At 34.3% G+C, this 26806-nt stretch overlaps 1 protein-coding gene across 4 annotated transcripts in view; it reads left to right on the forward strand.

Moving 5' to 3' along the window:
- LOC145678791 (uncharacterized) overlaps nucleotides 1-26806 on the forward strand; it is a 45358-nt gene extending 18552 nt beyond the window's left edge. For 3 of the 4 annotated variants that reach the window (XM_081749298.1, XM_081749299.1, XM_081749300.1), the window contains exon 4: nucleotides 435-26806. In XM_081749298.1, the coding sequence (XP_081605424.1) occupies nucleotides 435-1057 (623 nt within the window). In that variant the 3' untranslated portion in view covers nucleotides 1058-26806. The remainder of the gene's footprint in view (nucleotides 1-434) is intronic. The other variant, XM_081749301.1, reaches the window with a different exon arrangement.

A 26806-nucleotide genomic window follows, 5' to 3' on the forward strand; every position in this document is an offset into this window, starting at 1 on the left:
GCAGCATTGATGCGTTCTTTGTGCTCGACTAAGAATTGCGGTAATGGAGGGGGTTACGTAAACAAGGTCCTTAACATATCGCTCACAGGACGAACTCGCAAGGCGTTAAATCAGGAGATCTGGGAGGCCAAGGGAACAAAGTTAAGTCATCCTCACCAATACGCCCAATCCAACGATGCGGGATGTGCCAATGAGGGGGTGTCCCGTCTTGTGCTCCTGCCCCCCCTCATGCTGCTACCTGGAATACACAATACAAACTCAGTGAGTTTGTGGTTCTTTCCATATATTTTTCATGTGTGTACGCGTAATACTTTTGAAAATATAGCCTTTTCGAAACGTATGAATGATTTATGCTAACCCTGTATGTTGTAATTGTGTTTTGTATACAAGATGTCTGTAACTAAACTACAGACTGTCTTCTGTTTCGTTTACAGGGAGCTACGAAAGCGGGATAGCTTCATATAAACATATGTATTTCAACGCTACAAGAAACGTCTTCAAGATATGGGTCCTAACGGTGGTTGCTGTGATTACTATGTATGAAACAGTACGCCATCTTGTTACTCTAACTTTAGCGCATCAAATGCGATATTTTATGTTCCTGCTGTTTATGTCCGTTATTTTCTCTCATTATTATTCGTGGTGGGCATACGTCAATTATTGGAACGATGATTTTTATTACCAGTGGAATCATCAGTTGTTTTATACGTTGACCGAACTCCTCTCTACCGCCATCGTAGTACATCTTACAAATAGCACAAATCCAATAACTTCAAGGAAGATTGTTGTCATAGTGGGGATTGCTTTTACGCATGTTATTGGTAGTAGTTGGGATCAATTTTTTAAGAATGTTATAAAGCAAAAGGGATATCCACACCAAGTTACTCGAGATGTGGCATTGATGATCCCAGACATATTGCATATTATTATTCCATTGGTGGAATTAAGAAAGGCTTCCATGTTGAATAGAACCAAAGAATTTTTCAATGTCAAGAAGGATGTAGGAACGTTTTTCATGGTAACAATTGTTGGAACAGCTTTATGTTTCTTATCATAAGTACATGTAATTGAGAATTTTCCTTTTCGTATTTTGTTAAAGCTCAGAATTACGACGATTGGTTTGTTTGTTTAATGTACGAAGAACGGTCATATGTAATAAAATAGACATCCAACTTTGTTCGACCTGTACTTGTCTCCTAGGCCTTTAAAGGGATGAGGAATGTAAGCTTTGACCCAGAAATATGTGTATAGAACTTCCGAAAGAGAGAATTGTATAATATTTTTGAACATGATTGTACGTTATTACTGTATTTAAAAGTGTGCTCGAATACCTAATACGTACTAAAATTTATAAAAGTTTTTCAGTTTTTTAAGACTTTGTCGCTGAGAAATGTCTTGAGACATTGTGACACGTACAATTCTGAATCAAAATGAGATTTTTCAGTGTTTTTATTCATTTTTATTTATTTATTTCTGTTGCCAGTATTATTTCCTGAAATCAAAAGGAACATGTTGCGGTAACTAGTGCCAAGTGTGTTGTGAGTTTATTTTTGTGTATAATGTTCGACAATAAAAGTTTCGTTATGTTCGATTTTTTAATAATATCTGTTAGGAGTTGTGTGCTTGCATCAAGCATACGAATTTTATAAATACCGGTTGTCTGCAGGTTTATAAATATACGAAATCTACTGTTGATATTTCTGGCAAAGATAAATATTGATCTGAATATCATACAATATCGTAGTATTTTACTTTCAACATTTTTATTTTTCCCATCTGTATTATTATTTAAGGTGTTAAAACGTGAGAATGACTTTAAAAAACCGCGAAGTTACTGTGCACTATGGATGCGTGCGTCTATGTAAGTAATTTATGACGTGCAAACCAAATTGCACTTACTACATATCCTAAGAAAGATCTTCGCTATACTGACGTGCAGAAGTGTATGCAGACATATTTGATTGTCCGAAGAGGACCGTTTATAACATATTTTGTTGAGATCATTTCAAAATTTTATTACTTCCAGTGCACATAAAAATTTCCTAACATCCTGTATGTATAGTAAGTTCACATTTTAAATATATATATAAATGATTCTTTCTTCTATTACTTTCCAATGATTAGTCAGGCATTTAGCTGTCCGTTGTCAGGACAAGGGCTATTTAGAATAGAAAGTGATAGAAACATACAACAATCATAAACAGCAAAACCGATTATTTTATAATAAAATGCCGCTAAAGTAGTTTGCCATCTTGCTTGAGTTTCATTGTGAAGAATCAGTTTGAACAACCAGAATTTTGGAGTTTGAACAATCAAAGATGGTTCAGTTTATTTTAGTTGCCGTTTGGCTCAGTGGTAGAGTGTTCACCTCTGGTGCTTGGGGTTCCGGGTTCGATCCCAGCCCCCGCCAAGTGAACTTTGTGGTGGACAAACACCGTGTGCGTGGGTTTTCTCGGGTTCTCCCGTTTCCTCCCACTTTCTTCATTCCACCATTTCATTCATTACTCATCATCACCGTCTCCTTTAGCCTAATCGGCATAACCGTGGGACGTAAAACTCAAAGATTTCATTTCATTTTTTCAGTTTATTTCAGTTTCTGTTATAAAAATTCCCTATTGTTAACCTAACTTAACTTACTAGAAACATATTCAGTAAATGCCCATGCTGAAGATTGTACACTCTCGCCTGAACCTTGTTCACGGAGGATAAAAGTAAGAATGAAAGAAATAAATACATGAAGGAAGTATGAAGAAATTGACTGACAGGGGAAGAACAATAAAGATTCACATCGTCAGCTGTTGCCTATTAATGTAAACCACGTGGCGGCATACTGCGAAATGATGGAGAGATTGTCCATCATCCCTTTGTTTATTATTTTTATTAATTTCTTTTACTCGTATTTTATTCTCCAACAATACTGCAGAGGAGACTCGAAAACTTGGAAATGCAAGGGTTTTTCAACAGTGGGAATATAAAGTGAGTTGATAGTTAGAACCTGAACGTGATACTATACTATCAACGTAACATGTTCGTATTCCTGTTTAGAAAAAAAGAAAAAAAAACTATATTGTCCTACATCGGAAGAAATCCTAATTTTTTGTGTCGTTGTCATGCTCTCCAATGTATATTTGTATTTACCGAGTAAGTAATTTAAAATCCTAGTAGATCTTTTGATGTTAGATCTGTAGACAGTGACACAATTGTTACATTTAGTTTGTTACACAGATACTACTCACTTTAACCTTTAAACACCCATTGACGCAACTGCTGCATCAAAGTTTTAAACCTCAATAGCTCATCCCCTAATTAAGCTAGGAAGGTACTTTTGGTATCAATATGTTCCTGAAGGATGAAGCTTTCCGGCGATATGCATTTAATGTATATGGGGGGTACTACGGCGTAGGATAAAGTTCTTTTTTATTTATTTATTTATTTATCTTTTTTTTTGCATCAAGTTTTTTTTGGGGGGGGCATTCCCCCTCCCTTCGGGGTACACACATAAATACTAGTATGTGAAGCAATGAAGTAGTCCACTACATGATAATACCCCGTATTTGTGCTTGTTGCTTATATGGAGGGAGAAGAGCAGGTAAAGTTAGCCAATGTTTTGTCTCAGTTTTTTCTTCTTTACGTAAATTACATTTATTTTGACGACAGTTCCATATAAGACACGATACCTTTTCTCCGAATGTGATTTAATATTAGTTATCAATTATGGTGGAAGTAATAATTTCTTTCGTTGTTCGTTAATTTCTATAATTAATAAATAGATGTACTGTATAGTGTATCTAGTCACTGCTCATGATATTCAACTAATACTGAGCTATTACACTGAAGATAGTACAACAAATAGTACAAATATGATTTCACAAGAATAGATCTGTCAAAATAATGTTTACTTGTGTAGGCAAACTTTCAGTACATCAAATTGATTTTTCATTATTAAACATAATGTGTTTTATGTAAAGCCATGTTCATAAGTTGGTGAGCCTTTGTAGTTTATAGATGAACTGAAGTAATCAATATTAATGTACTTAAAAGTATACGTTTTTACGCCAGATTTTCGTTTTATTCTTTTTTAACTATTGTCCAGTAGATAAAAACTTGAGAGACAGTGTTTTTATAACATTAACAATTTTTAGTGTTGACTGCTAACTTCTCTTTAGCGTTAAATTATCGCTGTGGTTGTATTTCATTTACGAGTAATTCGAAGTAAAATTTGGAGGTCATAAGGCTTAGAAAATGTTTTAGAAATTCCTCCAAGCAAAGTGCTTGCAGCTTTTACGTATGGTGCTTCGTCTAGCAACGTATTTCCCTTGCTCTCATTTCTATGAATATTCCAACTGAAAAACAACAGTATGTCATCACGTTACCCTACGTTTTGAAGACTTCTTAATATGTAGTTCTTCGAAACGCTGATTTGTATAATTTTGTAAAGCGAACGATTGCAAGCTTACGTAATGTAGGAGATGAGAGAATCCTTATTTGTTTTTCTTTATTAATTTGATTTTTAATTATGGGGCCGCGGTGGCTCAGTGGTAGAGCGTTCACCTCTGGTGCTTGGGGTCCCGGGTTCGATCCCAGCCCCCGTCAAGTGAACTTTGTGGTGGACAAACGCCGTGTGCGTGGGTTTTCTCGGGGTTCTCCCGTTTCCTCCCACTTTCTTCATTCCACCATTTCATTCATTTTTTATAATCACCGTCTCCTTTAGCCTAACCGGCATAATCGTGGGACGTAAAACTCAAAGATTTCATTTCGTTTTTTGATTTTTAATTACACCAAGATATCTTAAATTCTTTGTGTTTTTCCTATGTAGACAGTTACAGGATGCTGTATTCATCTTAACTCTGCATAATTCTATTTAAAGTCTTCATCCATCATTGCTTTTTCTGATACTATGAAAGGAATTAGTGATATTTTCTTATGACATTTACATCAGTATACGAGTCGCGTTCGGAAAGCAACTTCCGATTGGTCACTATGCGTGAAGTAGTGGGGTCAGGGCTACCATCTTTGCACAGATATGCGCGATAGATCAGTCTGAAATCCAGCCGTGGTAGAGTGAAGGTTGTCTGATCACTAGTTCCACTTTTGTAGCGTCTCAAAGTGTGTGCTGCAATAGAAAACCCCTCCAAGTGCGAGGTGTACGAGCTGTTATATGTTTTCTTACTGCAAAATAATTATCGGCAGCAGCTATTCATCGGGAAATTTGTGCCGTGTATGGACCAAGTGTGATGAATGAAGGCGTTATTGATGAATGGCTTCGTTCATGGACGAACAAACATTCCTGACGAAGAGAGGAGTGGCAGGCCCTCTGTGGTTATTGATGAACTCGTTCAGAAAATTGATGGAAAAGTTCGTGAAAATCAAAGTTTCCCAATCTCGGAGATTTCCGATAAATTTCCACCAATTTCCAGAACTGTGTTGTGTGATGTAATGACCCAGAGGTTAGGCCATAGGAAGTAGGCACAGGCGGGGGACTTTTATACTGATGGAATTTCTAAGCTAGTGCAGAGAAAGTATACGTGCTGGAATGTTTATGGAAGCTGTTGAAAAACAAACAACAATACAATAGAACAAAGACGTAGTTTTCATATTGTGTGTATATAATAAATTATTCTTATTTACTTTAGTGTTTCTTTTTAACCTATCGAGGTTACTTTCCGAACGCCTTCGTAATACACTGCTCCACAAAACTTAAGCAACCCGAGAGAACATGGTATAAGTGACATGCGGGACCCATTCAACACTGGTTAGTGGCATGCACATACACAGAGACACATAAGCAAGGCGAGCACCCACTCTATCGGATAAGCAGCACCGCTTCTAGCGCGGTGAACAACTTATGCCATGAGACGTACACTACAGCCCAGTAGTGTCCGAGGCTCCAAGCATTGAGTTAGTGGTTCTTGTGTGGGGTACACACCTTGCAATGCCTAGTAGACGATATTTGAGTGACTTTGACCGCGGGCGAATAATTGGGTGGTTGGAATCGGGCCGATCGTAAGTGGAAGTGGCGCAGGAATTCAATGTGAACAAAAGTGCTGTGTCAAGGCTGTGGAGTTGCTTTCAAAATGGAGGTGAAGTCAGTAGACCTCATGGAGGAGGCCGTCCGAAGAAGACGTCGGCCGTCGAGGAGCGATTTCTCGCAATTTCTGTCAAACGTAACTGTCAAGCGTCATTCTCTCAACTGGCCAATGGGTTGTTTCAGGCTACAGGACAACGCGTGAGTCGTGAAACTGTTCGTCGGCGGCTCAACAGAGCAGGACTGTATGCAAGAAGGCCTGTGCTGTGTGTGCCATTGAAACTGGAGAACAAACGTGCGCGTTACACAGGTGTCAGGAAAATGTTGCATGGGGGAACACCAGTGGGCGCGTGTCATGTTTTCCGATGAGTCGAGATTCAGCCTGTCGTCAGATTCTGGTCGGACTTTAGTGTGGAGAGAGCCAGGAACACGTTATCATCCAAACTTCATTGCTGAACGGCCGTCTTATGGCGGTGGTTCCATTATGGTGTGGGGTGGAATTATTCTGGATGGGAAAACGGACCTCCATATTGTGCAACATGGCACTTTGACAGCACAACAGGACCGGGATGAAATTCTCAATACACATGTGCGCAATTTCCGAGGAGCATTTGGCCCAGACTTCCTGTTCATGAATGAAAATGCCCGCCCACACCGTGCACATCTTGTGTCCGAGTATATGGAGAGCGAAGACATTACTCGTATTGCATGGCCTGCATATTCGCTGGACTTGAATCCCATCGAGCATGTGTGGGATGCTCTTGGGCGGCGAATAGCACAGCACAGTCCACCAGCACGCACTCTCCCTGACCTGCAAACAGCTCTCCTCGAGGAGTGGCGCCATTTGCCGCAAGACTTGATCAACACTCTGATTTGCAGAATGGAGGCCAGATGCCGTGTCTGTATAGCTGCTCGTGGTGGTCACATGCCATATTGCCTGCCTATGCCCTCGCACAATCATGCTTCACCTGTTGAGGTATTGTTGTGCTGAACTTTTTGGTCATTCTACATCCTAACTGTATTGTTCGTCTTCACTTGTGTTGTAGTGTGCATCTGGACCCTCTGTTTGTTCATTATACTTGGTGCAGTGATCGTGTCGTTTTATTTTCTGCCACTTTCGTCGAGTTGCTTAAGTTTTGTTGAGTAGTATATATAATAAGCATGTTTTGATGTCATAATGACGTGATCGAAATCGATTCCTTTCCCCTTTAACTTTGTAGACATCTTATAAAAGAATCACATAATCATGATGCATTTCTCACGAAACTTACCGCTCTATTTCACAACACTTTCTGAGTTCTAGATCATTGTGTTCTTCAAATTTTAACTATGATTTTGTTTTAGAATTATTTTGGAAAAAAAATGAAAAATGAACCAAAATTTACTTCGAATGACTCATAAGGTAGTGAAAGCTACGCTCAAATTCACAAGATATGTGTATTTTCAACTGAGTGACAAAAAAAAAAAAGTCCGAGGAACACCAACCAGTTTAGAACTTGGCTATACATTAAATGAGACAATCTTGATAAAAGATAAAATACGTGGTCGTCAACTGTAGAGAACCAGTACATCTGAGAAATACTTTAGAAAGGGGAATACTTTAAATGAGAAAAATCCTGATAGAAATTAACAGTCGTGGTCAGTTAGCTGCAGACAACCAGTACTTGTAAACATAGTTTTATTATTATTTTGTTTTAAATTTTAGTTATTTTAATACTTGGGCATTTCTGTAGTAGTTTTAGCTAAGGACAATCTTTAGTTTTAAAATTGAAATGTAAAACTTCGTGCGGAATATAATAAGTATATAATAGATATATACTGTATGTAAGACAATATATATGTATTCCCATACTGGCGTCTTGCGTTATTGCTGAAGTGGTATAACGTAAACCGTAGTCATTTGGAGCGATTGTATATGATCATGTGTTACGTTGTAAATGGTAATCAGTTTTATGATTTGACGTGGAATTTTATGGCTGCCATGTAGAAATGATTTTTGACTTAAGTATACTAATAAGTTATCATTTAAGGCCTACGGAGTTTGTGATAAACTTTTATTATTTTTTTTAAAAAAAAAGTTAAGTTGACTAATCGTAATTGTATCCAAATAAATATTTTTTTTTTAATTACGTAAGGAGTTGAGCTAATGTAATGTTGAAAAGAGATAACCTAAATGGCCTAAATGTGTACATAAAATCTCATACAAAAGGCAGGTAGTTTTCGTCAATAGTGTACATGGTTAAAGAAATGGTTGAAGAATGAAAAAAAAAGCAGTATTTTTTTGATTGTTGTTGTTGATGGTTGTTATTGAAAGTAATTCAGAAAGAGAGACAGCAATATTGTGATGAGTGTAGTGTTGTACAACAAAGATTTGTTGTTTTCTTATCGAGTAATCGTACAAAAACTGAATATTTTCTGCTCAGCAGTGATTTGTACATAATTTTGTTTAATAACTACTAAAGAGGATATTGCTATCAAACCATGAATCTATGGTTGTGTTACAAAATACTGAATAAATATATATGTGTAGTTATGTGGGTGTATGTATATTTCTTGAAAGAGAGAGAGGATGTTGCGACATATTAATGCATTTTGCAACAATATCGATGACAATAATGGCGTTAGCTGAGAAAATAGTCTTCAAAAGTACATGGTTAAGAAGTATACTCATTGTTGCTACTTGAGAATGTCTTTTAAATAATAGTTTTAGTTTCGTTCAACCATTATTGGCAGCTCACTTGCTTCAATTTGAAAAACACTCATTTACCATGGTCTTGTAATTTCTTTGTATCATTATGAACTATGCTCTTCTTGTATAATATTATTATTATTATTATTATTATTATTAATAATAATAATAATAATAATAATAATAATATTATTCCTTCTTCTGTGTCTTTTTGTAACAAACATTCCATGGAATGCTTTTTTACATCATCAACCAAGCTTCTAACCGGTGTGTTTTCTCCATTTTAGATTCAAGAAAACATCCCACATTCTCTCTTTAAGATGTCGTGAAAGATAATTCGGGAGTTGAATTGTATAAAAGAGGCGTAAACTATGTTTATACTTGGAATCTTGGCAAGTGATATTTGATAACGTAGAAATATTTTCCATACTTTCGTTTCTATTTGAGTATTGAATTTTTTTTAAAATTGAAAACTAAATTTGAGAATGAATGATTGTCTGTACTGATGGTGGAGTGGCAGGAAGACAAAAGAGTAAATAATTAAGTAAGTGAAAACTCATCTCGATACCTTCGTAAAGTTTCGTCCCAAACTATATACTTATTTCGGTTCATACTCTAAGCCAATTTACAATAGTTGTGAAGGACAAGGAATAAAAAATTAATAGGAAATATGCTGGATACAATTAACACAATTAGTCAAAAATAACAGATAATACTCTGCAACATTAAATCAAATTTCGTCTCATTAATGTTGACATAAGACTGTCTCTGAGAAAGATGGTTCCATTATAAACCGAAATAGTAATGTTTGTTTGTGACGAAACTTCGTGAAAGCGCCCAAGTCAGTTAAGTTAGTTATAAATATTCATGTATAATGCAAACTTGAACTTCAGAAACTTAAGAATATCATTTTCGTCTTTGTGTGGGCTGAATACCATTGAAATCAGATACTTAATGAGTTGTTTTATATGATGATGTTAAATAAAATAGTATATAACACATACTTAGAAAAATAAAACAAAAAACTCGCTGTTCTATGTTAGGCTATATATTTCTTCAAAATATCATATACATGTCGAATTTTCGATGACTGCTCATAGCATTGTTAAGACAGATAAGTGGAGGTAGGATGAGGGATATTAATTAGTTCTGGTAATAACTGTATACACAAAGATATCAATACTTACGAATATTCACATCTATATCTAGATGGTCTGAATACAGCTAATGAAACTAACGTCCTTGTAAGTAAAAAATACATGGGGATACCTCGATCTACTTACATACGTCGATAAACTATATACGAGTTAACAAAACACAAAAGCCTCGTAATTGATATCAGTACACCTAAACTTCTTGGACTGTTTTCTGAGAAACAATGTTTTCCAGTTTTTGGACAATTTTTACAGACTGACTGATGGCTTTGCTGTGGTAAACACGTTATCCTAATTTTGTAGCAAACTCAATGGTGAACCATTTTGAAGCTGAAATGTGAAAATCTTTATCATTACAATACACGCAATACTACCGATTTGTGGACGATACTATTTATTTATATAAAAGATACCTAGTTGAATCTTTTATAGCAGTCTAAATTCCATACACCCTAACATCAAAGAAACAAACGAAACTGAAGCTAATAACAGTATAATTTTCCTAGATTTAACCATATCTTCTTCTTTTTCTTGTTCGCCTCAACCATAGGTTCGTGGGCAACATGGAAATTTTAAAATTTTTCTCTCCCTTGGGATGACTGTTTTATACTTTGATAAAGTCTCTTCTTCGCAACTGCATCTAGATATTCTATCCTTGGTCTTACTTTTCCTGGTTTTCCTTGTGCCTTTCCCTCTTATCAACACGGTGATCCAATCGGAGTGCCAAGCATACTGTTTCTTCTTTTTCCTATTATCTTAATGTTCTGTCGTCCTTCATTCCTTTTCCTTTCGGTCCATGATATGCACAGCATTCTGCGCCAACACCACATTTCAAATGATTCCAGCTTGATATTTCAGCTTTTCTCAATGTCCACGTCTCTGATCCGTGCAGCTCCACGCTCCATACCAGGGTCTTAATAAATCGTTTATGAACGTCCAATGACACATTTCGTGATGTTAGTAGTCCTTTCTTCCTATTGAATGTTTGTTTAGCCTATGCTGTTCTGAAACTTATATAAGGGTTAAATAAATCCCATACCAAGATACATCGAAAACATAATAACAGTCGCCCAATACATACACGCATATTTTTTGCACCTCAAATAAAATTTTTAACATTTAGAAGAATTTTTTCCCGCATATGTTCCAGTGACAATGACAGAATTCAGCTTTTTATGCATCATCAGAAAGTAAAATGGCTACAGGATTGAAACATCACTCAAGATGGACAGTTCGTAAACAAGGAATAATACTAAGAAATAGATAGGCTTGCCTTTATTTCATTCAGTCTCAAAGGTATTTCAAAATATTTTCAGAAAACATGATTTTAATACAGCATTAGCACTCCAAAGAACATTGAAAAAAGTTAAAAACATACAAATGTGTCTTCATTACGCACTGAGTACCACATGTATTTATGGAATCTCATATGTACCAAGACATTGCCATAGTAGTAACATACAAGAACGCACACACAGCAGACTCAAAAGAGCATACGTGACCTTAAATACAACTCCAACATCAGATCTTTCAGAAACATCTAAAAGATACAAAACACAACTTTGATAGAGCGGAAGTGATCAAAGAAATCTTTATTGTTCATGGAAAGAAACATTTTTTCTTTAAATGAAGGAATTAAAATTAAACTCTGACATGAGCACTTTGGACAAAAGTTGGAATAACATCATTGACACTTTCACCGTCATCTCATCTAAAAAAGAACCATAATGACGTGAAAAGGTTTGTATATTGTGAAAACGCGTAATGGAAGCTTCAAGATGTTTATAAGTGTCGATATCTTTGTGTCTATAGTAATTACCGATGTAATTAATTGCCGTCCATCCTATTTCCACTAAATCTTTTTTCTTAATTGTGTGCTGACAGCAAAAAATTCCATGCGCAAAAGATTTTTTCGAAGAAATGTGTGACAACACAAAGGAGCAAGATGGGCAGCTATTGGGTATATTCATGAGACTACACTTCAAGCGCCCTAGACTACAATAGTGTGCAACATGTAAATAAGAAAAGGAGTATATTTTTTCTTCCGTAAATTGTATCCAGCAAGGGCGCCGATTTCTCTGTAAATTTGGGGGGACCCATTCAGATGCAGAAGGCATATATGAGGATTTTAAGACAAATTGCATTCAAATTATGCCAAATATTGTATATTCTTAAATATAATAAGGGGCCCCACATGAGCTTTGGGGGGCCCGGGCCCCCTAGACCCTCCCAAAATCGGGGTCTCGGGTTCAAACCCTGCTTCCGCCAAGTGAACTTTGTGGTGGACAAACACCATGTGCGTGGGTTTTCTCGGGGTTCTCCCGTTTCCTCCCACTTTCTTCATCCACCATTTCATTCATCTCTCATCATCACCGTCTCCTTTAGCCTAACCGGCATAACCGTGGGACGTAAAACTCAAAAATTTCATTTCATGTTTTCCCAGGATCGGCGCCCATGGTATCCAGGACGTGTTACGTATATGAACGGATAAATATCAATGAAGTAGACCTAAGTTTGAAAGAGATCTACCCATCTCTTGCTCTCTTTCATTAATCTAAGTGGCTTAAATATTCAGTTTATTAACCTGTTTTATTTGAAAATAATAATAATAATAATAATAAGTTTGCAGAAGTATGTGCCTTGCGCAGCAAGTAAGTTATTACATTTGTTTATGATATTCAAAATCATATCCCATTACCTTCCAGACCTGTTGTTAAAAAAAGTCAACCAAATAATTCGAAATTTCCGAACGTGATTGTTGATATTGTTCTAAACTTACCATTGCAATATGATTTCATTTCTATTAGTAAAAAAAAAGAAAATAGAAACATTCATTTTTGAAAAGAACTCCTTTTATTTATTTATTTATTTATTTTAAGTTAGTTTAAATTTTTAAACTGTTCATACGTAGTGATTTACAATTAACACCAAGAATTTTTCGAAATAAACCGACGAACACTAACTAATTACTATAAAAATCCGTTAGTTTCTCAGTTGGATTTATTATTATTATTATTATTATTATTATTATTATTACGTGAAGACATTGAAATTTGCTTTACACGATCTTTGAAATATAACAGATGAACTTCGTGTTCAAATTTAAGAATTTTCATGCAAGTTGCTTTTAGATACCTTTTACCTAAAATTCTCCTTTTTTTTTTTTTTTCAAACAACTTGTTATAACGATTTTTTTAAAAATTCAGTCATATCAAATAAAATTGAGAGAGCATATTGAACACACCTCGGAAACAGTTTCTGAAAATTTGAAGTTATTTCGTCGAGTGATATGACAGATGCGATCGGGAAGGTGACTGGGCTATTTACAGGGCGAGTGATTTTTTTTTTTTTTTTAATGCACGTAAAATTTTATCAAAATAAACTTTAGAGTTCTAATCGTCCTTAGAATACGGAGAAATAAGAAAGAAAGCAACAATTTGGCAGATAATCTAGGATTAAGATCGAATACGCACGTCCTGTTCATCAGACAGATATTCTCTTTTTTCCCTATTTTTTACTTTCTTCCTTCTCTATAATTAACAATAAAAGTTTCAAATTTAGTTGAATTATTAGTGTGTTTCATATTCTACGAATATTCAAGAAACTCATACAAGTTCTTAATATGTACCATTTCTTATGTCCAATAATGCTCAACGTTGTGGGTTATGTTCGTCATACTCTAGGAGGGACATGGCTTTGATATCGATATAGGTTGATATGTTCTTTAGATAGTTTGGAGTTGCTACGATTACAGCAGAATTATTATTGTTACTGAACTAATGTATGTTTGTTCTTCATGCACAAATCATAAAAAGAGTTTTATATCTATCTTTAATTCTTGTGATTTATTAGAACTTTATAAGACTATTTATATTAGTAGACATACTATCAGATTCACTGCTTTTTCAAAGAGTGAATCAGATAGCATGTCCTAAATTTACATTGGACATTGATGGATACAGGAGAAACGATTATAGTGTATAAAAGCAATTTTGGAGGAAAGCAAGAACAGAACTATAGTATAAACTTGTTCTCTCGTACCTCTGTTCTTTATTAAGCTTTATTTTTGACATTTTAGAATTTTTTTCCACCAAATGTTTACGCCATTTAAAAATTAAAACAGCCCTATGAGGCGCCATACCTAGCTCAAAATCAACCAAATCTTCTGTATCATTTAAGTAAGGAACAACTTTTAAGAATGAGTTAATTATACATAGTTCATGTAATTTTATGTAGAATTGTTTAAATATATGTTTTATTTATTGTGTATTTCGTGAAAAACGTAAGTCACTTCTGTATTGCATAATATCTGTTCCATCAAGATGAAGACAATACGTGATACATATCCGTAATGTGAATTGGTGATTGTATATATTTATCAGTGTACTTGTGTGTTCAGTGAATGCATGCCGTACTTTTCCAATTTGTATTCTAAACCAACAGAAACTAAGTTTGTATCCAATAGTGAAGCATATGAAAAAGGAAATATGTAGTAAAATGGGCAAGATAAACACAGCAAAAAATGAGGTGTTAAAACAACATAAAATGACTACCATTTTAACGTGTTACTTGTATTTTAATTTAACACTAAGGACATCGCCTTCCGAGCATATCAGAAGTAACTAGTTACTAAATGTGAGAATTTGCATTGTTTTTTATTTTGGTGTATGCAAAGCTTTACGCAGTATATTTGGCATTTATGCCAAGTAATCAATAACATGCTATGTTTTTTAAAATCTGTTATAAAAATAGTTTTGTAAGCCTATGAACTGTCTGACAACAGTTACATAAGTAGTAGTTCTGCCATCTTCTGTTCTTACATGCTAAGACATAAGAGTAAGACAATGAAAAACAGATGGCAGCACTGCTATTCATGTAACTGTTGTCAGACAATTCACAAGTTTACAAAACTATTATTGTGACCGATTACAGAAAATATAGAACGTTATTCGTTGTTTGGTATAAATGCCAAATATACTGCGTAAAGCTTTGTTTATACCAAACAATAAAAACTAATGCAAATTCTGACAGCCAGTAACGCGTTATTTCTGATGTGTTCGGTAGGCGATGTCCTTGGTGTTGAATTAATACACAAGTAACACGCTAAAGTGGTAGTCATTTTGTGTTGTTTTAACACCTCATTTTTTGCTGTGTACATTTTAGAAAAAAAAAGTATGTTTATTGAAGAAAAAAATTATAGTATGAGAACACTTCTCCGCAGTTAATTTTTATAATGTTTCTTTAAACAAACTATTACATGTCATTTTGTGTATGTAATGAAAATTAAAATATTGCATCAGTAATTTTATTTAGTACCTGAATAATTATGATAAACAGTACCATTTTTATAATTTTTTCTTACTTTAAGCAAAGTTACAGTAATAAAGAATAGGCCTGCAGTGTTTCTATCTCTATTATACTGTGAGTTTGAAGTAAAAGCTGGAAGTATAGTGACTATCTGTGGCACTACTAAACTGACGGTTTTATTATATGTTCTCTTTTTCATGGATATCTTATTTCTAAGAAATATTTTTTAAAAACAAACAGATGTTTTATGACATTACATTAGAATTATTAATGTTTTATAGCATGACATCGTGTTATATGTAGTTATTTTCATACAGGTAACTTTTAGTAAAATTAAAGAAAGAAAAAAAAAGAATATGCTTTTCTATTTTTATTATAAGAGTGCCATTATCAAATCATAACTCTAATCTAAGTGTTCTAATCTTAAGTTCTCAAAGTACTGCATATTGTCAGGTAGACCACGTAATGAGTCTGGTTTTCCTTATTTTCCCTTATTGATGGTCTGTTTTTACGTGTCCTTGTTACAATCATAAACTGTGTTCTGTATTGATTATACAGTCATTTTTTTTTAACTTTTATATTTTGCATTGTAAGGAAAACTGAATATGTTCTTTTAATGACAATCTTTATATCAGTTATAGTTCTATCATTTGTATACGTATACTGATGTGTATACCGATATCGGTTATAATTTTCATAATATATTTTTCGTGCAGCTGAAAATGTTTGTACTTATATTTTACAATTAGAAAATATTAAAACGTATATAAATAAATATTTTATGCAACGGAAAGAAAACGGTCGAAATAGCAGAGTTATATTTTAAAATAGTACAGTCACCATAAACAATATATAATAAGCCATGTATATTCCTTTGTCAATATATCTGAGACTAAAGGAACAATTTCAGTATGATTTTCTATAATTTACACAGAATGTACTGAACTTCATCCATTTATCATCAAGTTATTGAGAAAAATGGCAATGGATAGATATATAGTTTTGCGGACTACTAGATATTAAAAAACGTTTGTACTTTAAATGTACAATCATGACCAAAATGATTGTCGCATATTTGTAACTGTCTTGTTGTGGAAATATAATGTGATAATGATTTTGCAGGGTACTTTTAATACTGTTACTATGTGTATAATCGGGAAATGTATATTTGTGGTAAATTCATAGGAATAAAGTTATAAATACAAAAATTAGAATGAGTAAAACAAAATGTTGCTAAATGGACAAGAAAGTTTTATTTTCGTTATATTGTTCTTATTTACTGCTCTTTTGACATGAAATTTATTACATACATGTCTTTGCCGATTATACACATTCTAACATTATAAGAAATACCGGGCGAAATTGTTATCAAATTATATTCCTACAACAATATATTTATAGACATGCGACAATCATTTTGGACATAATATGTGTTTTCTTCTTGAGGTTTTATATCGTATATATTTATAATTCTGTTCCTAAATATGTTATTGTATTAATGTTTGTTACTGAAGGAATCTTGCGTAGAAATATGGATTAGAAATCCTAAGTTCAAAATCCTATACTTTGTCTGTGTAAGTAGATAACAGGTAGTATCAGCTGTTATTATCGATCGCTTTGCACTTTAAGTTTAAACCGCACAAATGCTTATGACAGTAAATGTACTTAAATACTGGACTTTTCATTATACAATTGTTAGTATTTATAAACTTAAGAAGTCCTATCATTTTATTTATTTATTTTTCTGTGTGGTTATTAAAAAATGAGCCTGCTTTGAATATGTACAGGGTAATTCAGTAATAGAAGTGTTGCACACATCTTATATAGGGTGTTTCAGAATTATATCTGTAGAATAGTAAACGCATTGACTCATTCATCTCTCTTTACTATATCTTCAAAGCCATTGAGTTTTAGAAACATAAAATTCTGTTCAGTTATTTCTGTTTAAACCCAAGTCTGTTGATAAAATGACATTCGATTGGTACGGGAGGAAGGAGAAAGTATTTGTACAGTTGTTGTTGTTAAATCTTAGGCTGCGGATAAGGCGAATTTTAAAACGTTCAATATTAAGAAGAGAGGGGGGAGGAGGAGAAGAAGAGAAGAAAAACAGGTTTCTCGAACTTTAGCAGGTTTTCTAAAGCGTTGGACTGAAAACTTTTGTGGAAAGGGGCAATGGCTCACTGGTAGAGCCCTTACCTCTGGTGCGTGGGGTCCATGGTTCGATCCCCGGCCAGTAAGTTTGTGATGAACAACATCGTATCCTTGTATTTCCTCGGGGTACTCCCGTTTCCTTCCACTTTCTCATTCCACCAATTCTTCCATCATCATTCACTTGCTTTAATTATCGTCTTCCCCAGTCTAACGGGCATAACGTGGAACGTTAAACTGAAATATATCATCTTCATTTTTAAAGTTTTGTGCAGTTTTTCTCAAACTGTGAATAGGACGGAATTTTGCGACACGATCCTTAGGCAGAAAGAGGAACAATTCCATATTTCAAACAACCAAAATTTAACATAAGTAAGAGTTGTTCAAGCAAGGAATGCAAATTAGCAATTAAAAATCCAGTATAGACACACCAAAAACATTAACATGAGTTGGCAAGTTTTCTGTCTGAATAAACGAACGCATAATAATTGAGCCTGCCATTTCAAAACTTGCCATAACACTTAAGGTGTAATAAGGAGCAAAGGAGAAGATGGATTTTCACTGTCCTTCCTCGGTGAGTCCAGTCTTTTATATTTCCTTAATGTTTTTTATTTATTTATTTATTTATTTATTTATTTATTTACTCCTGTTTTTATCCTCCATAAACAAGGTTCCACAGTACAGCTAAAAGTTTGAAAGTGCAAGGATTTTTCAGGAATCAGCATTTACAATAAGTGAAATGAGTGTTAAAATTCCTGAGCATGCTAGCATATTGTCTAAAACAGCATAGATCCATTCAGCCGTATTTCGTTTGTTTATAGCTAGCTTAAATTCCTCCTCAACGCGTTCAGCTAAGCCAAGTTTCACACGTAACAAGTGCTTTCTAGCCCTTATCGTAATGGTTGCTGTGGAGACTAGACTGATACTACATCAGTGCTTAAACAGCCTTTGTGAAGTATTTACTTGTGCTTTTGGAGCGCACATCTTTTGAAAATCTTAGTTGAAGTGTAAGTCCACATTTCATATATCTTCGGTGCCGGAAAGAGGGTGTTAAATTCCAAACAAACAAAAACAAAAAATTGCTGAAATACTCTATATACAGAAAAAAATCATGAATTGTGTGTATACATTATAAAAAAGTTGAATAGTTCGGCAGATTGTATTAAATGGTTGATAGTAAATAATAGTTGTGTTGGAAAATAAAGCTCTAAACTAAGAATCGTATGTTTGGGTGTGAGATTCGGATTGTAATGTTTGAAATACAGTAGTATTATGAATGTATATGTATGTAAATTGTACATAAGAACATATATAATATGAAAATGGAAAAGACCCTCTGGCATTGAGGAGGAAATGCGTAACATTAAAAATTAAAAGACTGACATGGGAATACGTAAACTTAATTAAATTTAAGATTATTTCAGAAGGTAACATAGAATAGTAAACTATATACATTGGAAAATCTCGTCATTAGATAAAAGGCTACCAGTGATATTACTGAAAGAAAAAATGAGCGTTGAATTTATTACTACGTTTTACAAATTTCTATTAAGTGAGGACGTTAGTGTTGAAAGCACTTTATTTTGAGCCCTCGATTGTATTTTGTGTGAAAATGAAGTGGTATTTTTTGTTTAACACTTCGGTGTTTTTGTAATGTCACACAAGTTAAGAACAGATGGTGTTTTTGGAAACCAACAACAAAATACATGTTAATGCACTCAGACGCAAAGAAATAGTTGTATCAGAAAGTGCGTTTATTATTCGTCAATGAACTCATTCTCATTTTTTTAAAAAAAGAAAAGCTGTTCTTTAGTGCCTCCTTTCAGAAAGAAAATTATATATATATATTCTTATGTCTTCCAGTATTATCTCTAGAGCTAGTAGTACACACTTTTAAAAGTAGTGAATTTTATGTACTAAACATATCAGTATTAGGTATTTAATTACTGTTTCTCAATCTATCAGGCTCTTGAGATAAAACGTAGTATTTAGGATAGATATTTGTACTGCAAAAAATAAATGCATAACTTTTTGGCTTCATCCTTGTTCTTTAATACTGAAACTAGTAACTAGTTATTCTCGTACCAATGTATCAGACCAATGAAATGATGTTTAGGATATATATGTATGCACAGATGGAAAAAGTTGCTCTTCGTAATTTACTGTATATTTAATGATTTGTTGATTCTGTATAGTTTTATTTCTTTAGTTTTGGCACGCATAGTGAAATTTGTTCACTTGGCCTGAACTTTTATGGAACAAGTGATGGTTATATATATATATATTAAATTGAAATTCGATTTTTGTAAGGAAAATGCTAGTATAGACAGGATAGAAACAAAGTAAAATTTGTTTTAGTGAGTGTTAAAAATAATTTTGGCGTATACAAATTTTATATGTAGAAATGTGTCTAAAAATTAAGAATTGCTTGTGACATGTTTTGCATGTGAAGTTTGAATGGGTTTAGTTGTACGTCTGAATTTACACAGTTGCTACATATGGCGATTACAAATGAAGAGCTCAAAACTTCTGTCTTCTGAAACAAGTTTTTCCATTTGTAGGTTCGGAGTGGTTAAACATTAAGCATAAGAACTTTTAGACAAAGTAGTAATATTGTGTTACGCAAATGATCAGTTCGTTCATAAGACATTTATAAGTAAATTGAATTTTGCAGCGGAGGTTCTTACTGACTTGGTAGTGCCAGTATGGAAAGTTGACAAATGCTCTGCAGTTTGATTGTGAATGAGTTGCTTACATTAGAAATCTTAAACTTTTAATACTGTAAAAGAAAATACAAGTTGCCGGTACTTTTGGAAGTGTTTAGTAAGCATGATGTATACTGTATTAAACTGCTTTTATAATTTTCTTCGTGCTTTGTTCAGATTTCTGACAAGAGACACTTATATAGTTATAGGTAAAAATGAAATAAATGGTAGCCGGTAGTTACACCAGGGATTGGAAAATTTAACATGTCATTAAGGTAAATACTTTTCATCACTGCTTGTTATTAAATCAGTACAGGCTAACTTAAAAGAGTTTAATATTTTAATGAATTGTTGATTAGACAATCGTCAGCCAAGCATGTTTCACAAAATTATGGTGAAACTGAAGTAAGTTTTAAAGACACCAGTCCGAAACAAATCAATTCGTTGTATGAATACATTCCACGTTGTTCGGCGCAGTGGAAAATGTCATTTTGCCATTGTCGTGTATTTTGAAGATCCCCCTTCCTTCCCCAATTTTGCAGAAGTACCTGTTGCACAAATTTCAGTCATTCACTTTCATTAATCATCTGTCTTCTTTAGCCTAAAGGGTATAAACGTGGGACGTTAAACTATATTTTTTCCCCTCGGCTACAACCGATATACTTGTTTCAACGTGAGAAAGCTTCTTAATCTCAGATTAAAAATAATTTCTGTGCATGTTAAGCTATTCTTGCGTTACGTCATCTTTTCATTAGAATTGAATTCATTTCTTCCTAGAAGTTCCTTAAGTAGACCAAATAGGTGATTGTCTGATTGTGCTAAGTCTGCGTTATATAGAGGAGAGAGTCATTACATTGGTATTGTGTGACTGTTAATAATCTTGTGTCAGTGTGTTCAGGTTTCACAGCACTTCCCTAAATTTAATATGATCTTTCACTATTGTTTCCAGATTCTCAATGCTTATGTAGTTTTCCAGTGAATTTTGTATCAGTAATTCCTCGATCTTGTCGAATAAATACTTAAACTACAGTCTGTTTATCTTCATTATTTAAGATTCTTTGCCGTCTCGCGTACATTTCATTTTTAATCCTTTCCCACCCTCTCTTAAATGATTTGCAATCCTACGCTCTAGACCGAGAGAAACACACACTCCTTTCCGACTGCATTTTAGTTCTTGCGTAAATTGAATGAATTGGCTTAGTTGTTACTCCTATACAATTATTGCAACTGACAAGGAGGGAGAAGAAAGCAGCTGTGATGACAAGGTCAAATATGAATACATTTGTTCGATTTGCATGTCTTTAAAAGAAGGAAGTATGAAAATCCCTGTCATACTTAAACGCTTCACTTATACATCAATGATGCTAAGAACTCGTATATATTCTTTTTGTTATTAGTATTATTAGAAATGGCAATGAAACTTAATCAATTTGCGTTTTGCAGGTACTGCATTTATTACTCAGAGAACACCTAAGTGATACTCAATTTCTTGTCGTATCATTCACCGTCGGTAAAACAGCCATTATTTTTTCTGACAAAGTTTGGAAATGTCAAAAACGATCCTTAATGTTCTTCCATATAATAATAATAATTGTTTCACGCTGATTCCCGTTAATGCACGCTTTTTTCTTTTCTTTCTTTTTTTTAATTCAGGAATTTATACAGGTTGCTCATTGCTTTTGATGCAGCTCCCGGTCTTTCTTGCCTTAGCACACAAATGTAAATAATTTGTGTGATCAAATCACGTTAAAAGCATCGTATGTTGCTCACCCGTTATCTTCCTGTGTATTTTAGTCCAAATCCTTCAGATTGATTCTGAGGAATAAATTTGCAAACAGAAATTCATGGAAACCGTAATGTTGAATCATCCCTTCTACTTCATCAATCTGGAAACGTGGTACTCATAGATAATCACAAAGGCTAAAAATCCCCAGTTGTGGTGTTATATTAGCTTATGAGAAACTTATATACAGCGAAAGAAAATTAAAGTTGCAATAAAACGAGGTAAACATTAGCTCAAAGGCTGCGCTCAGCAGAAAAGAAAAGGTTGTGATTCCGTAAAACAGAAGCGTTTTCTTCGTTGACGCAATGTTCAAAGAGATTATTGTAGTTTCATCTAACAAATAGAAAACTCAATGAGTTGGCCTGTATACTGCCACAACTTAAGTATTTCTGTATGATAATCTTTAAAATAGTGTTTTCTTAATTGCTGAGACACAGTGCTCACAATATATTGGGTGCTTTTAGTACTAGAGATATTTGATGATAGCTGTTAATGGTGCGAGGAGTCTACGATGGAATTCTGAGTACTTTTTTTTTTTTTCGGTCTACCGCGACCCATGTTGAATGTATAAAAATAGCTTTATCCGCCGATGACTCGAACAGGCGTAAAAGTTAAGCCAGAGCCTTTAGTGTAAGGTATTTTCGTGGTAGATTGTCACTCCCATCTAATAGCGTTTTAAATAGGCGCACAAATTAGATTTTTTTCTTTATTAGCACTATTTATCTTAAATGATTCGAGCTGTAATCCTTGAAGAGAAATGCAATAGAAAGTGGTTACTTTTTAACATTACGTACTGTATTATGCAAATTCTATATTTTTTAAATGCTTCTTTAAGAAACGGTATCACGGCAGTTCAATAATTTTAATTTAATGTGGTTAAATTATTATTAAAGCTGTTTTTGTACTTTGTTAAGAAAAGAAAAAGGTCTTTTATACAACAGAATATGCTTCTAAGGTGTTAAAATTTTCCTATCATTTGTATATTTATTTGTGATAAATGAAACATAATTAACAGATGTGACTATGTAAGTGAGTTGTGATTGTAGTGACATGCTAGAGGTGCAATCTAGAATAGATGATTCCGCACAGCGAGTTTCCTGTGTTTTGTATTTGTTTAATTTTTAAGATGTTATTTTGTGTCATCTCTTCTTGAGACTGTAGGTTGCTACTACATTCTCATAGTAGACTCTGCTGTCTAAATTATGTGCTATTTTGTTTTTCTTCCGTCTTTCTTACAGTTAAATTTTTATTTTACAAGATCGTGTATTATGAAGAGTGTGGTGTCATGTATATAAAAAGGTAGTGTTATAAATATGTTAATTTTTTGTTTAATACCTTACGTTTTCGTCAGTAATTTGTGTTTGAAAGAGAAGATCGCAGTATATTTGCTGTTTATGAATATTTTTCCAGAGATCAAAGTTAGAAAAGGGGTTTAGTACTTAAAAATGCTTATCACTCACATATCCATTTTTTCCATTTTTTTAAAAAAAGGCTTTGTGGAAAGAGGGAAGAAAATAGAACAAGTGTCTAGTTTTCCATATCTAGGTAGTATTATTAGTGATGATATGAAGTGCGAACGTGAAATAAAAGAAAGTATAGGAATGGCGAAAGAACCCTTTAGGAGGAAGAAAAGTCTGTTTTGTGGGACCTTGAATAGAGAGTTGAGAAAAAGACTCATAAAATGCTTCGTGTGGAGTGTTGTACTGTATGGGGCGGAAATGTGGACATTACGTAAAAGTGATGAAAAACGACTGGAAGCATTCGAAATGTGGGTGTGGAGAAGGATGGAAAGAATTAGTTGGGTCGAGCGGAAAACGAATGAGTGGGTGTTAGAAATGGTGGGGAGGGGAAATTTTTTTTTAGATATCATTAAGAAGAGGAAGAGAGAGACATTAGCTAACAAGGCAGGGTACCCTGGTGTAACATACCGATTGTGATAAGATTGTACAGACATAGAGAACATCGAAAAAGAAGCGACACGTATTTATGTATATATATAATATACATAAATCGGCCAACAAGCGCATTGAAAGGGTCAAATAGGGGCATAGAAATGGAGTCAAAATGAGATTATGTGGAATATAGCGAGAAGGAGAAGAGATATCGAAAAAGGCTAAAGGTACGAAATACTACCCATAGTCGATGCAAGGCAATGAGGTAGAACACACCCATGCGAAGAAAGCAGAACATTCGGAAATGGACCAACCACGTGTACAACATTGTTGCAATGTGTTACGGAACTGAGTGAACAGGGTAGTAAGAAGCAGGAAGAAAGAAGAAACGAAAACAGAAAATACATGATTTTGCTTTGGGTGTATATGTCGCTTGTATGCGAAAGAGACGCGTATTCATCTCAATGCACGAAGATGGGAGAACACGCAGGAAAGATGCAAACGCCGTTCGTATAGGCAGCCAGAGAGACAGTACTGTGGAGCGGGTTGCATATATCGCGTAATGGGAACAACAATGCATAGTGCAGTAGAATGTAATAGCAGGTGGTCCACATACGTAAAATAAACAGCAAGAGTAATATCAGTACCACGCATGAGTATCAACATTGCATCACTACAAAAATACGCGTACAACATAGTAGTAATACTAACATTTTTGTTTTTCTATTACTACTGCCTACAAACATTTCGTTTCTAAGATCCATCTCATTGTTGTTCCCATTCATTGCATATAGTGGGTTAAAATCATGTTGAAAATTCCAGGAACTGATTAATCCAGTTTATATTATTTTAAAGGAGAAAAATTGTCTTCAAATTGAAACGGAGTTCTGGAACGATTAAGTTTATATTCCAAGGTACCACTGTTTAAATAACAGTTGAAGGTCATTTTTGAACAGAAAAAATAGTAATAATCAAATGAAGGATGAATTTTTACAGCTATCGATATCTCTCATGTAATATTATTCTTCAATTCCTGCGATACCTTGAAGAAGTGAAACAGTGCTGATAAACACCTTTTAGCAAATTATTTTGATAGAAAGTGAACAGTACTCTTGAATATTGGAGAAATTTGTCATTCCATTGTCTGATAAATTATGCAGCTGTAACACACACACACACACACTGCAACCTTCTCCGACCAGAGCTACTCGACCATGCTAACCAGATTCTGGCGACTTCGATCGAAGCCACAGTGCATATTGTTTAAGTTGCACAGTACCGAGTTGTCACTTAAAATGTGTGTGTATATATATTGTAAAATTTCTTGGGTAGAGCAAATATAGTACTCGGGATTTGGACTTTTCCCATTACCTTTTTTTATTATAAAAAGTTCCTCTAATACAGAAGTATGTACAATAATAGTTTCCTTTAAATACTTTAGGTTAGAGTGTGGTAGGAACCCGATGACCAAGCGTCGTGGGCTTTGAGGTGAGGTAACTCACTTTGACCAGGCGTCGTGAGAGGGGTTAAGTTTTGTGTGATTAGGTGTCTCCCTGGGTGACCGGACGTCGTGAGAGAGAGAAGAAATCCAATGACCGTGCGTCTTAGGGCTTTAGGATTAGGTGTCTCTCAATTGACCAAGCGTCGTGAGAGGGTAGGGTAACCCAATGGCCGGGCGCCTTAGGTGGTTTGATCAACCTGTGGAGATTGATGCTGGTCGAGGCGTGCAGCTCCCTTTTATCCTGTAGTGTCGGCTTCCTTTGGTGATCCTCGTCCTTCCGACTGTTGGCGATGGTGGGCGACTCCTCTTCGGGACCGTCGTCTGTTTTTATTCACTATTAACACATGTAGTTCACACGTGGTTATTGCATGACGTGTAGATATGCGGAACCTTACAATATATATGTATATGTATTGTGGGGACATAATGCTATAATTTAATACAGTAGGATGCCTATCTATAAAATGTTACATCTCTTACCTTAGAACACCCAAAGCACAAAATCTGCGTATAGTTTCAAGGCACACTCATCTCTTCGTCAGCGCATCTCAAGAAGTTTCTTGTTACATAATTGTCATTGTGTACGAAACTGTTTGTCTTATAAGATAAAAGTAAGGAGAAGTTTGTAATTCGAAATTAAGATTTCCCTCTTTTTCTATACACACTAAAGGCTTTTCATTACCCTTAAATTACGAAGGAAAAAAAATTACTGTCAGACTATAGACATTATTTTTATTCTACAAGGTGAATAAACAGAGAATACATTATATATTCTGTGTACGCGTAACAACATATATATAAAGATGAGCCGAGGAAGAGAGCCTCAAAACCTTTCAAAGATTTTCTGTCTTTGGATGTCTTAAGCTACTAGAATGTTCTTTCTGTTACTAACGCTATGATAGTTCACTGGGCTTATACTACCTTAATTAAGCATAGTTAACATTTGATTTATGACGTGAGTAATTTACATCCAATAAGTGTGTTAAGACTCAGATCCCTGTTTTAATATCTTGCAGCTAAATAGTTCTCCATACAATAAGCTGGGACATGGCGGAATACACTCTGATTTTAGAACCAGTCCTGTTCTACATCTCTGGGATGCCGTAGGAAAAATTTAACACAGTAAGGTATCGTGAGCCGGAAACCACTAGATACTTGTGTTTGTATTCTTCAGATTTTAATATTGGTATGTTTTCATTACATTGGGATTATTATAAATAAAAACGTCACTACTTTGCTGCGAACTTCTCTTATTTTAAGAATGTGAGTCTCTAATGACATGTTTATGTTTGGAGATAAAAAATTAAATGTGAATATGGGCATTATTTACAAGAACCATTTTTATTATGTTTTTTTGTTGTGAACTTTTATAAAATGTTACACTGGATGTATAATCTAAAAGTAAAAATTAATTTGTATATATGTTTATGTGTTGTGACAAAATGTTTTTAAACTGATTTTTATTGTTTTTCGATTGCCAGTTTATTTGACATTTTGTGTACTTAAAGGAAAATGTGTGTGGCAAAGGAATGTGAATGATTAATTGTATATTTTTATATTTTAATTTAAAATATGGAAATAAATATGATTTTATTATTAGAA

The sequence above is a fragment of the Thermobia domestica genome, chromosome 2 (genome assembly GCF_964235325.1).
Source record: "Thermobia domestica chromosome 2, izTheDome1.hap1.1, whole genome shotgun sequence".
NCBI classification, from domain to species: Eukaryota; Metazoa; Arthropoda; class Insecta; order Zygentoma; family Lepismatidae; genus Thermobia; species Thermobia domestica.